Source organism: Atractosteus spatula, chromosome 23 (assembly GCF_055471065.1).
Source record: "Atractosteus spatula isolate fAtrSpa1 chromosome 23, fAtrSpa1.hap1, whole genome shotgun sequence".
NCBI classification, from domain to species: domain Eukaryota; kingdom Metazoa; phylum Chordata; class Actinopteri; order Semionotiformes; family Lepisosteidae; genus Atractosteus; species Atractosteus spatula.
The window spans coordinates 16,138,966-16,152,270 of record NC_142728.1 but is presented as its reverse complement, the minus strand read 5'-3'; the positions used below and the strand labels follow the sequence as shown (position 1 = coordinate 16,152,270).

Here is a 13,305-nt window from a genome sequence, read left to right as displayed (position 1 = left end):
AGCAAATTCTGAATTTCGAGAGTGGAAACTCGAAAGCTCGAAGACCCTTCTTACCGTCTTTCCAAGGACGATATAAAATGTTCGGGCGCCGCTATCTCGTCACTTTTACAAACCGGCGATGCGGACGACAGAGTATTTTTTTCCCCCTTTGTGGATGAAGAAGTTCCGTCGGGAAACAGCACCGAGGGGGGGGGGGGGGGGGGGAGACACACGACTGTTTTCCCCAGAAACCGGTCCCGAAGCTCGGAGCTGCGCAGCGGACAGTTCGAGCTCGTTGGTTCCAGAAAGTTCGTGAGCAGCACCGGTACCGGTACCGCACCGGCACCCACGCCACCCATCCTACCTGCACAACCCGCCGGTTCCATTAAAACAAAACAACAACACTTAAAATAATCGAAAACGCTGCACGTTTGCATCAGCCAAAGAAGAAATAACTTAACAATAATAATAATAATAATAATAATCGCTTAACAGGACACTCGCTGTAACGGTGACTGACTGCTGTCGCTGTCTGGCGGGTTGCCGAGAACAGCGACAGGTATCGCCCAGGTGGGCTCGTTTACAAAGCTCCCAGTACCCGCCAGGTTGTCCCCCCCCCCAGGTGGCGAGAGGCGCCGTGTTTCGCGTCCGGGCTGTGTTTACCTGGAGGCGCCGCGCCGGACCCCAGCTCCGCCGAGTCGCGCCGGCCGGCCCGGCAGCACCGCAGCGCCAGCAGGGCGCACAGCAGCCGCGCCAGCCCCGCCATCGCGCCGCTCCGGGCACCGGGCACCGGCCACCGGGCACGGACTCCCCGAGCCACTGGAGGTACCGGGCAAACGCGGCTCAGGAACTCCCGCGTCGGGGGACACGGGTACTCCCGCAGCACGGCGACATTTCCACGGCCGGTCTCGCCCGACAAAACTCGCCCCGCGTCTGCGTCGACGGAGCTCCCGGGCCTCGCCAGTTCACCTCATGCCGGGGTGCCGACACGGCTGTGGCTGTCGTGCGGGGATGGCTGAGGAGTGTCGGTGCCGGTTCTCTGGGCAGCGGGGCAGGGAGAAGTTATTTTTAATTTGCCCTCAGAGCCGTGAGGAGAGCGACCGGGACCCTTCGGCGGCGGCGACGCACCTCCACTCACCGGCCACTCGCGCCCAGCCCGCTATACCACCCGCGGGGCCCCGCCCACTGCCCGGCGCCCCGGCCAATCCGCTGCGCCCGCTGGGCGGCTAGTGCCCCTCCCACCGCGAGGGTCCCGGAGCCCCAGCGTGACAGCGCCCGCACACCTGTGAACGCGCACCGCCCAGCTGCTCCCGGCGCGCCGACAGGTGCAGAATAACGGAGGCGACTAACTTCTGCCCCCCCCCCCCCCCCGCCCCAGCTTGGACAAGACAACGCCGGTTAAATGAGAGGTTACCTGCTGAGGTAGGTGTAGAAGACTCAGCACATCGTGCCGATACGGCATGGTGGCACTGGGGCCCTGGGTGCTGTCTGTGTGGAGTTTGCATGGTCTCACCGTGTTCGTGTGGGTTTTTTCCTGAAGCTCCAGCTTCCTATAAAACTCCAAAAGCATTCAGGTACTGTAGGTTAATTGGCTTCTGGCAAAACTGGCCCCAGTGTGTCTGTGTGTGTCCTGCAATGGACTGGTGTCCCGTCCAGGGTGTACCCTGCCTTGTGCCCGTAGCTGGTCAGGAAAAGCTCCGGCTCTCCTGCGACCCAGAATGGGGAAAAACTGTTGGAAAATGGATAGATGGAAGACTAACAATTTTACCAACCATAAAAGGCCATGAGAACAGTAATTCGATACCTTTCCAAGCAATAGCAAGCAGCGACAGCCACTCTGAAATAAAGATGAAATAAAGAATAGCAATGTGGTGTTTTTTCTAAGTTTTATTTAATTTTTAGTTCAAGGACTTCGCTTCATACAAAATGTAACTGTAGAAACAACTGCAGAATTCAAAGTCTGGCTGAAAAACAGAAATCAGGCAGCAAACTACTCAATCACAGGACCTTTTTATTTTGTAAAGTTAGTTCCAGTCGTGTTGCATGGATGGAACTTTCTAAAATCATTTCCAACACTGTTTTTTTTTTAATATAAAGTTTTGTTGTTACCTTTTTTTTTCCACAAACCCCCAATTTATATCAAAGATCATTAAAAATTAACAACTGATGAATACATTGTATCAAAAAGTACGAAGCTAAACAATGTTTCTTTGTTTTCACATGCACATACTTTTAATATAACATGCAAACATTACTTATTCAAAGAGTACTGCCACGACTAAACTGGAACTGGTATGCAACCGATGGGCGCAGTTCAAAGTTTTGGCAACCGACTGGTAGGGATTTGGGGGAGATATGCTTGATCTGTTTTTTAAATACAGACGCTACATTAAAGATTAAAGACCTGCCATAGAAGAAGGTGAGCATATCTGGGCATTAGCCCCACTATGGCATTAAATAAGGATGCTCAGAGGCTACAAGAAAAGAAAGAATGCACAAGAATCTGAAGTATTTGTTCATTTTGTCAACTAAAAATAATTCCATACCCTACCCCACAGAAGACAATAAATCATTTTAAGTCGTCCTCTGAATTTCCATGTACCCCTTGGGTGATATTACATTTAAGGGTACGCCCCAGAAACTGTGATTTTTTAATACATTTAAAACAAACACTATTTTTCTCTTTTCAGTTGTCAAAGTGGGTATATCTGATGCATGCATTTATCAGCGATAATATCAACTTGCCAAACGTCTCTCAAAATGTCCTGTTTTTTTTCCCTTATAGTATTTTATAATAATCATTGTGCCTTTATGCTTTATTTTTTGTTAGCTTTTTTTTAAAACTTTTCTATAAAACATTTGGTCACAATCATGCTGAAGCCTGAATCTGGAAAACCCAGCAGGTAAAGCTACAGAATGGATGAAGTTTATTTGAAGTGTTCTCGTGTTGCATAGCCCTACTTGACAATGGTCAACACCCTGCCTCAGGAGATGTACAGAGCCAGAGCCCTTCTGAGAGCTTGTGGTCACAGTGTCCCCTCGCTGGGGTCCCTCCCATTGTCCGGTCATGCGGAACGCCAAGGGAACTGCCCGGAAATCTCCGAAAGGCGCTAGCCGGCCTCACGAGAGGCCGCAGCAGCTGTCATGACTCACTGGGCTGTTACGCCCGTCCCCAGAAAACACCGCCACCTCCGGGGACAAAGATCACAGCCGCGCTCTCTCTGGGAGCGCCAGCTGATCGATCGGAAAAACCGCCTTCGCCAGTCGTCTGCTTCGTGAAGAATGGGGTCCTCTTGCATGATAAGAAAGCTGGGAGCAAGGCAGGCGCCCTCTCGCTGCGGCCAAGCGCTGGGCGGACAGCCGCGATCCCCCCTGCGACTGGAGAGACGCCGGCGGCCCACAGCGAGAAGGAGTGACGTACGGAACCAGCACGGACAGTACTCCACGACGGACAGCGTCACCCGACCTCAGCCGTGGGGATCCGCGCCTGTGTGCGCGCCGGCATTGCGTCACAGAAGGGACAGAAGGTTCAACGGCACACGGATGTGATGCACGAGGTGGGCAGCAGCAGGGGAATCCATTGGCGATGGAGAAACACCACAGACGTTTAACACAACATTCAACAGCAGGAGGAACGGTCTCGACCCTTCCTTGACCTTTGCTGAACCAGACTCTCTTCAGGGATCTGTATTTCTCTGTCCCACCTGCACTTCACCCAAAGTGCATGTGTATATATATATATTTCCACCTTTCTCTCATAGCAATATAACATTTAAATAAAAGGCAATAGCTAGCAATGCTTTCTCCAAGTATCCTTACAACAAAAATAAGTATACACCATACAGTATGTGTTCATATCCTCTGACAACCGAATTAAAGACTTGAACATGCAGTTGTGTCAATAATGCCCCACTCCCTCCAGGCGGGCTGCTCCATGGTGCAGCTTTCACGCTGGGATTTTCGCGTCTCCCCCATTTAAAGTTTTATTTAAGTTTCAGTAAAAAAACAAAATTAAAACTCCCACGCCCCACTCGTTCGCTCCCCTCCGTACCACACAGGAGGAAGCGTCGTTCAAGCTTCCTCTGACCTCCACCCGGCGCCTCCAGATCCTGCCCTGACTAACACCCCGCCCCTCCGCCAGCTCTCCAGGCTGCGTGCGCTGAAGAAAGTGGTGGCATCGCCACGGTGAGATATTTAAAAGGTTAGGCACTTGGTATTGAACAACTGGAGCAGTCAGTAAGAAACAGTAGACCTGGCATGAAAGTGAGCTATGAGCCATTGACGTAAAACACTTTGTTTTTTGTGTTTTGTTGTTTTTTTATACAATTTACAAAAATGCACACAATGAAAAGATAAAAGTTCTACCACAGCTCGATATAAAACAAATAACATTTGGACTCTTTTCTGTCCCCTCCTTCCTCGCGGGCACTCCGGTGGCACTGCCGTGCAGGAAGGGGTGAGAGGGCGGCCCACCCCACGGGGAGGTGTGGTCCGGCGGCCGGCGTGCCTGGCGACGAGGGTTACAGAGAGTGAAATACTAACGGACAGAAGCGGAGAAGGACCGAGGACGCGGGAGCGCGTGACCAGTGTGGGGTGTGCTCCCCGGCTCCTCTCCCTCCACCGCAGGCGGCGGTGCCCGGCGCTGGGAAGCAGGGCTGCCCCGGCAGAGTTCGGCGCCCACGCGCACAGCGGCAGAGGGGGTTTGGCATCTGTTCACCGCTGCTACGCCACCCAGCACGGAGAGCGGAAACGCAGTGCCTCTCTCGTTCTCGTTTCCACGCCACCGCGGGCCTCTCGCCTTCAGTTCCACAAGACGCCGACGAATTAAACAACAGCACAGGCTGATACCCATTTACCGTTTTGCCTTTTTTAAAATAAAATATTTATGCTCTTTGTATCTTAAAATCTGGAATGATTCTTTTCCACTTTTCTTCTTTAAAGGCGGTTTCTTTGTTTTTCATCTTCCCATCATCTGCCACTCGTATCTTCCTCTTTGTTTAAAACAGATGCATACATACATACAACAACAGTGTTAACTACTGCTTTTGCAAAAGATGATAAAACTCATCAAAATTTTCCTAAAATGCATAAAAATCTGCAAGAACCTTGCAATTTTTGTCGTTGTTTAAAGCCATGCTAGCACCAATCATCCTCATCCGCCTCCTGGTAGTATTGGCGCCCCCTGGTGCCCGAGCCAGGCCCTGCGCTGACACCCAGGGCGTAATGGTATCCATTGGGGACCCCCCGGGTCTGCAGCTGGGGTGGGGGCGGAAGGGACACCCCGTACGAGGCTGAAGTCCTGGGGGAGCGGTCAGCGTGGGCGGCCAGCGCGTCCTCCGGGAGGGCCCAGAACGGGCCGCTGCGATCGTCCCGGTAGCCCAGGTACGGGTCAGAGCCGATCCGGGTCACGGCCAGGTGGGCGCGGACCTGCGAGTCGCCCTCGCCGCGCAGCAGGGCGTTGTGCTCCGACAGGCCGCGGCTCAGCCGGCCCGGGCAGAAGGAGGGCACGCCGGGCGGGGCGGCGCCGAAGTGGACGGGCGAGGAGTTGGCGGTCTTGTAGGCGACGCTGGGCCGGGGGGTGAGGGGGGTCTGGGGCAGCTGCCTGCGCCCTCGGCAGGGGGTGCTGTCGCCAGAGGTCAGCATCAGCGGGCTCCCCTTAGCGGAACCACTGCCCTAGATGAAAATTGGAACAGAGCGAATCAAAACAAAAACAATGATGAAGAAAGAAAAAGGGGGCGCACGTGGACAGGGGGCGCGAGAGGAGGAAGTGGAAACAGAGCAGAGTCGAGGAGGAGAGGGGCAGGAGCGGCGCAGACAGAGACAGAAACGCAGAGCGGCGGGACAGGAGGCACAGCAAGGCCACAGCCATGTGGGGACACGGGTTCGAGACACAGACAAACGGGAGATGATGAAGAAGAAAATCGGAGACAAGAACAGATCTTCGTGAGTGCCTGTAACAGGCGCAAAGAGGAACAGCAGCGCTTCTGAACAGTGACACGGTGCAGCGCGAGCTGATCTGGTTTAGTTCTGCTGATGAAAACCACAGGTCATGCAGCTGTGGTTTCCGCTCCTGGTTCTTGACAGACAGCAAATCCAGCAGGCTTTCTGGGTCGCTTTAAATCATCAACAGCTCAAGACATGTGGAGAACACTTAGCAGTTTTTTTTGAAACTGTGAACTGGAGGAACACCATAACAAGAAGAGCTGTGGGTGTCTGAAACCAGCTGCCCAGCTGTACTGTTGAAACCGATACCCTGAGTGTTTTAAAGAGACAGATGGATGAGATCCTCACATCGATGAACTAATCAGCAGCCAAAAGAGAGACTGGCCAAACGATCTCCTCTCATTTGTAAACATCCTTAAGTTCGTTTTGTCTTCGTTTGGTGCCGTTAAGCTTCTAGTGATTTAGAGAGGCCCAGGAAATGCGCTGGTCCGTCTTGGCATGAGCACCAGGGCAGCAGACCCTTGCCTTACAGTACAGGAATGAGGCAAAACTCTGCTGTGTTCAGACAAACTCATGTTTTTCCACGTGTGTCATCAGGCAGAAGATCAGCCAGTTTCCCTGACGACCTGCAGAGGTCAACAGGCTCAGGCACAAAGCTTAACAACCTACGTAACACTTCACAGACAAATCAAAACTCAGCAGAACACCCCTTGCAAAACGTTTGATTCATGTTTAAAATTTTAAATGGGAAAAGGATTTCAAATATTAATATTAAAGCAGCATTTTAATAACAAATTTGAACACTTGTGAAACGAGCAGAACACTTCTGTGATAATGTCTATATTCTAAAGATCAAAATGTATCGTGTCTCTCTTTTATATGTTTTCTCTTTTGCATCTCAATTTGCATGCTCAAGATGGTGGTTTCAATCAAGCACAATTCAATTCTTTAGTATAGCATGTGCAGTATATTATTTTGATACCGTAATCTCATCAACCTGAAGCCCGGAACATACGCAAGGCACATACACAGACGAACGAGATATTTGCAAACACACAAATCACCACACTATCACACACAGGCTGGGAGGCTGAAGCAAGTACACCTGCCCAGGGAGACAGAAATCCTGCGAATCTCCACTAGCTGTGTAGATTTACCCTGGGCCTCACAAACCCCAGAGCTCTTACAGATCTCTACAATCACTGCACCAGGAAAGCTCCTAGTCAGGGATACAGGAGAGAGGGCTGTGGAGGATTACAGGATGCATTTCATTTTGACGTGCTGTCTGCAGCAGTCGTTTCGGTCTGCTGTAGCTCAAGACACTTACCTACTCTGTCCCACTGCAGCTTCTCAGCACGAGCAACTGGCTCTTACTAAAGAGCAAAATATTTACCAGGAACCATGCAAGATTAACGCAGTCCTTCAGAACAACATCAAAACAGACCAGGTGATTAAGGAGCCCAGTAACCCAGCCATGATACCTTTCTCTTCTGTGGACTGACAAAACCGCACTCTGACTGGAATAACAGCCTAGAGCACCATGATGTCTTAATACACTGATGGGCAGCATCTTGCAAAAACAATTCCCTGATTGTTATTTGAATAGAGCCCGTTAACATTTGAACAGACCTGGACAGATCCAGCAGTGGCTCAAGGTCAGTTCAAGCTTGAGGCTCTGACTGAAGACACTCAGGGGAGGGCTGTTCTCAAGGAGCCGGCAGCTGGCTTAGCCGAAACACAGGACAGCCCCCCCCCCGCGTCTCGGCCTGGGAGCCTGAGGGCGGAGGTCCCTGCCCTGTACCCCCCTGTCGGAGGGGTACCTCACCTGCTTGTTGAGGCCGGGCTCGCGGGCGTCGATGGGCGAGGTGGAGCGGCTGGCGGCGTTCGATTTGGTCTGGGAGTGGTCGCGGCTGCCGTAGCGGTCGCAGGAGTAGTACCGCTGCTTCTCCGAGGACGAGGAGTGGTGCTTCCTCTCGTGGGACCGGCCCCGGTCTTGCCTCCTGTCCCGAGATGTGGCCTCCCCCAGCGGGACGGCAGAGCCAGGATCTCCTGGCGTGCCTAAACCCCCCAGTCCCAGAAACACAACCGCTCAGACAGAGGACGAAAAGGGTCGGTACCCAATTTTCTTTTTTCCCCAAAAGGGATTAAAAACACCACACTGACAGTCTAAGCATGAACCTGCATAGATTAGCGACACGATTCCAATGAAACGGCTCAACTAAGCTCTACTGTCTGATTTCCAGCTCCAGACGCCTGTACTGCGAAAACTGGACCATACTCATAGGACTCATGGGAACCACATTCCTCTGGACAAGGAAGTGGACACCGGAGGGCTGAATATGAATACAACTTTTGTGTACTGTTGTGTTATGGTTAGTTCTTTGTGTGTTCTGGACTGTGAGTAACTCTTCTTAGTGCACTTCTCACTGTACTGATTGTATTGTATGTATTGTATTATTATCATTGTATCATTTGTTACACTGTTGCTGTGTTGTCTGTGTTAAGCTGCTGTTGCGCTGCAGTTCCCTCACGGGATCAATAAAGTATCTATCTATCTACAGACGGTGCTTTTTAAGCTTCAAATGTGGCTGGCCATGGCTGTGTGGAGGTTAATGGCTTCCTAAATAATGAATAAATGCATTGATACACCCACTGAAGCCCTTCCACAATCCCCCTCAGTGGCAGACTAATCCAGGGCAATCTCCCCCTGGCAGGGGGCGCAGTGCCTGGTCTCGTTCAGAGCTCTGGCACGCAGCAGAGGAAGGAGAAGACGGGGGTCCACCCTGGACAAAATGGAAACCCAACATTTCTCGGCTGTGTCTGAGGATACTAGTCTGCCCTTATCCTCCCAGGAACGGCTTGATGAGAATCCTGGATCTTGGCATTGCAAGCGAGTAAGGTGTCAGATGGGGAGATGGGGAGACATCCATCCAGCTCATTCAGTTGCCCAGTAAGCACAAAGATTCCAGATCCTTACCTGGGTGTTTCCAGTAGGATCCCCGGGAGTCAGCATTTCCAAAACAGACATTTCACCCTCAATCCCTTGTGTAAAGAAGTGACTTACACTTTCTACTGTACTTGTACACGTCTGGTGAACCACAGCAGCTACTGCACACAGCAAGATTCTGTGCTGGGCTTGGAGGAGCTGTTCAGACATGTGGTCTCTCAAGGGACAGGGTTAGGGTTTAGAGCAGGGCTGTCCATTGCTGTTTTTTGCGAACCACAATCCAGTCTTACAGGTCCCCTAGATCCCCCGTCTGTCTGGACTGTCAGCCCCCCGGGGGTGTGTGCCTGCTGTAGCAGTCTGCGTGAGCTCACCTGCGTTGCTGTGGGTCTGGCCGCTGGGAGACCTGTCCAGAGAGCGCTGCTTCCTGTCCTTCTCCCGGCGCCGGTGACAGCGGTGGTGGTGATGGTGATGGTGGGGCCGGTCAGGCCCCGGGCGGTCCAGAGCGTAATCAGGAAGGTGCACCTCTGGGGGGCGCTGCGGAGCCAGCGTGGACACAGAGCGCTTCATGGGGCTTGTGTCAGGAATGGGCTGCAGAGAGGGGGGGTAAGGCAAAAGCAGCAACAGACAAGGACCAGTTAAAGGCCTCAAAGACGACATTTCTTGCAAGACTGTGAAGCAAATATACTCACAAATCAGAGTTTCTTAAAACACTACCAGACACTTCAGAGACAGAAAACACCTGCAGTCTTCAGGCCTGAGTGTTCGAAAGGGCTCATCTGGGCCTCTGACAGAGTGCGTCTGCTTGAAATTAAACAAATGGCTCTAGGTTCTGTAGGCTCTTGTCTCTCCCCTACTAAAAACTCACCTTATTCTGATAAACAGGGGACCTTTCGTAAAATCTGACCTCTATGACATAGGTTTGTTCATTGGTCGAGACACTGTATGTGTACTTCCACAGGGACAGACTAAATTAACGTATGAATCACTTTCAGTAGAAATAAACTTTGTGAATTTTGCCTTATGTTTATGGTATGTTACTGGAGGTTGAAAGCTCATCTGCTTTTTCTACTAGTTTAGTGGACAGGCTGACTGTCTCCCTCCACTGGACACTGACAACACTGTCAAGGAGATGGAAATTATCTCTTTCCTGTCTGCAATGTTCTTTCTTGCTTCTGCATTTGTGTAGAAATCCAATACAACCGATGTGGATGAGGATACTTGACATAACAATTAGATTTTTTCATTTTTCTCAAGTTACACACATGGTAGAGCACTGGGTGTGCCTGGATGGTGTTTTGCATTTAGCGTGCAGAGGGGTGACATTAGCCCCCGCTTAGCACGGCAGCAGGGAGGAGGACCTACTGTAGTTCAAGTGTCTAGAGCCTCACACATGCAGAAAGTTGTGAATCTAGTGCTGACAAAGATACAAGCCCACCTCCCACCTCCTCCTCGCCTGATCACACTTCTCCAGGCAGATCAGCGCATAACTTTTAACAGTAAGTTAATGGCACCAGCTGAACATCATCAAAGCCAAATGATGAGTTTCATCTATCCTAGATTGCAGAATAGGCAACTTGCTCTTTACAAAATGAAAGCCTGGGAAGACACCTGGCTGTCACATCTTAAATGCACTTGGATTTGTTTTTGGTGGAGAGACATGAAATACCCACTCTGTTAATCTCCAGCTGGAGACAGGTGTGTATCATTAAACATGCTGAAGACCAATCACCCCAGAAAGCACCATCAAAACAGGCTTTGAAGAACAGGTGAATTATAACAAGGTCAGTTCACAGACAGGCAATCAGACACCCATATTAGCGTGCTGCAGATGTGTACTTACACCAAACCACTTCTATGAATAAATATCAACATATATACACAGTGTAAATATATCTATATCATTATATATTTAGATACAATACTATGTATTATTGCAGCACACGTTTTGGGGTGCTGTAAAATAGTTTGAACTGAACAAAAACATCTGACGAGGCCTGAAGAAATCAACACTTCTACTGTTTGTGTTCAAACTTCATTGCAGAAGACATACAGGTAGGAACACTGAAGGGCAGAATTAAAAGACACAAGGTGGGACAAAGCACTGACTTAACAGGCTTAAATGAAGATGTTTAGTGTATTTTAGATAAAAACATCGTTCTCAAAATAAAGAAACACTCCCTGGACACTCAGGTGCAAAAGAAAAAAATACTTCAAATTCAGGGATAGATCCAAAGTTTCTCATGCCTCCTAATGACATAATGACAAATGTCCATTAACCTGGACGTGTCCCTCACAAAGGAGGTGCTCCGAATGCTATACCCCACTTCAAATTCTGTCTTGATCAGAAAGAAGAGATTCCCAAATTCTTGCACAACACCAGTTTTTCTTTTCATAAACAAAGGGCTTTTGAGGTAAGACTTCAGTAGGAAGGAGCAGGTTGCTGATGGAACACAGGAGAGATGATGAGCAGGAGGCACAACAACAACAAAGCGTCACTGGACAGACAGGCACAGACAGACAGCACAGCGCAGCATGGCTGCGTACATGCTGTACACGCTCATCTAGGCATGAGGAACTTGGAACTTCTTCCGAAAAGATTTTGCAAGAGGTTCAAGCAAGTGCTGACTATATTTGGAAAGTTCACATTTATTTTTAAATACGTGACCCAGCACAAGCCCAGGCTAGAAAGGGAGTGTACTGTGAGGCAATCAGAAGAGTAAATCTAAAATCAGTAAGGCACCAACAAGAAACTCAACCAAGCCTCTGTGCAGACTGGCAGGTTTTCCCAAGAGACACCGTTGGCCTACAGTCATGCCTCCTGCACAGAGAGAGGGTTGATCCCAACAACAGGAAATCAGAAAGAAAGTGAGCAATGAACACAGTGATATATGATACTTGGAACAGCTGTACATACTGCTAGGTACGTCCTCGGAGTTCGAGAATGGTTCCGCTGCGATACGGCACACAGGTGGAGGCGAGCCACAGAGCAGCCATGTGCCCAGGCACCAGGCAGGTAGGCAGAGGAAGGATGAGGGAAGAGAGAGGGCAGGAGACAAGAGAGGCAGGGGGCAGGAGAGGAGGTGAAGAGGACCGCAGCAGAGAGGAAGAGGAGGGAAGGAGAGAAGAGAGGAAGAGTGCAGGAGAGGAGAGAGGAAGAGGAAGGAAGATGACAGAGAGGATGGAGTACAGGGTAAGGAAGTGAAGGGCAGGATAGGGAAGAGGGGAAACAGGAGGACAAGGAGCAAAGCAAGACAAGACAGGAACCACATCATTAGACACATGAGTAACTAACACAGCTGGAGATAACAGAGAAAACAGCATGACACAGTGAGGCTCTCTGAAGAACATGAGTAATGACTGCACATAGCACTGCGCTGCTGGTGACAAGAGCAGATGAAAATAAAGGGGAAAAAAAAATCAAGGAAATATTTGATAACGAGAAAAATGTGTTTTGCTCTAGAGAGGAAAGCCCTTTTTCACAGAAAGAGCAGCCATGCTCTCAGGGTTCTCAGATCTCCAGAAGGGAGGAATACCACAGACTTTGTAACAACAGCAATTTATGGAAATTCAGCTCCCAGTTATGCAGAGGAATATTCAATACCTTTTCACGTAAAAAATGTCAATGAATTAAATTGTAAAATCACAGATTTTAGATGGATTGCGCTCAATCGATGCAACTTCTAGGTCAGAGAGCTTGCTGATTCCAAACCGAATACGAGTTTCATTGATTTAAAACAGTAAAATGACAAAATCAGGCAGGCAGGACAGGGTACAAGATCACCTGTCAAATCTGTGTTCAGGATATGCATATAACACCAAAATCTTAATGCATTTGCACGGCTGCCCACACACATTAAGCGGCAAGAGTTGGGGTTGTTTTCATCGATCAACGTGACGTCCCATTCCTCCGCTTGCTTATAGTTCCAGAATTAGACATTTCTCCCCAAGGATGCCCACAAAATGCAGAATTTGTTAACAGGGTATGTTTTTCAACAGAGATCAGTAATTCAGATTAGTGAACAAAGAAAGAGAAATCTCTCGTCCACATTTCTTTCATCAGACCACAGCCTCAGCCTGCAGACACACCACACAAGGAGGAATTGTCCAGAAAGATATCTGGGCCTTGTCTTATTTTTACAAATCTGGAAAGAGGCCAGTGAATGCAAAGCCACTCTCCTGAGCAATGCAGTCACACGTACAGTTTCTCATTATTAGCAGGTGTTGAAATCGCTCAGCCAGTCTCGAATTCCCCCTTGTCGCTCTGTCACAGTTTAAAGGGAATGAGGTGGGTTTAAGTCTCAAGATTACTTATTGGAAATGAAAGGCATTTCTTTTCTCTTTGTGTTGCATAGTTTGTTTGGGGAGGTAATGGGCTCCTCTGATGGACGGCAGTGCAGAGTGTCACATATCAGACACACAAAGAGAATCCTGCATGA

At 49.7% G+C, this 13,305-nt stretch overlaps 1 protein-coding gene across 1 annotated transcript in view; it reads right to left on the bottom strand.

The window, feature by feature from the left end:
- Window positions 1-2,740: 2,740 nt before the first annotated feature.
- cacna1ba (calcium voltage-gated channel subunit alpha1 Ba) overlaps window positions 2,741-13,305 on the bottom strand; it is a 158,861-nt gene continuing 148,296 nt past the window's right edge. Inside the window, exons 46-48 of the mRNA XM_088940316.1 lie at window positions 9,241-9,457; window positions 7,748-7,980; window positions 2,741-5,652 (exon numbers count right to left, since the gene is read on the bottom strand). Coding sequence (XP_088796442.1) covers window positions 5,116-5,652; window positions 7,748-7,980; window positions 9,241-9,457 — 987 coding nt within the window. The 3' untranslated portion in view covers window positions 2,741-5,115. The remainder of the gene's footprint in view (window positions 5,653-7,747; window positions 7,981-9,240; window positions 9,458-13,305) is intronic.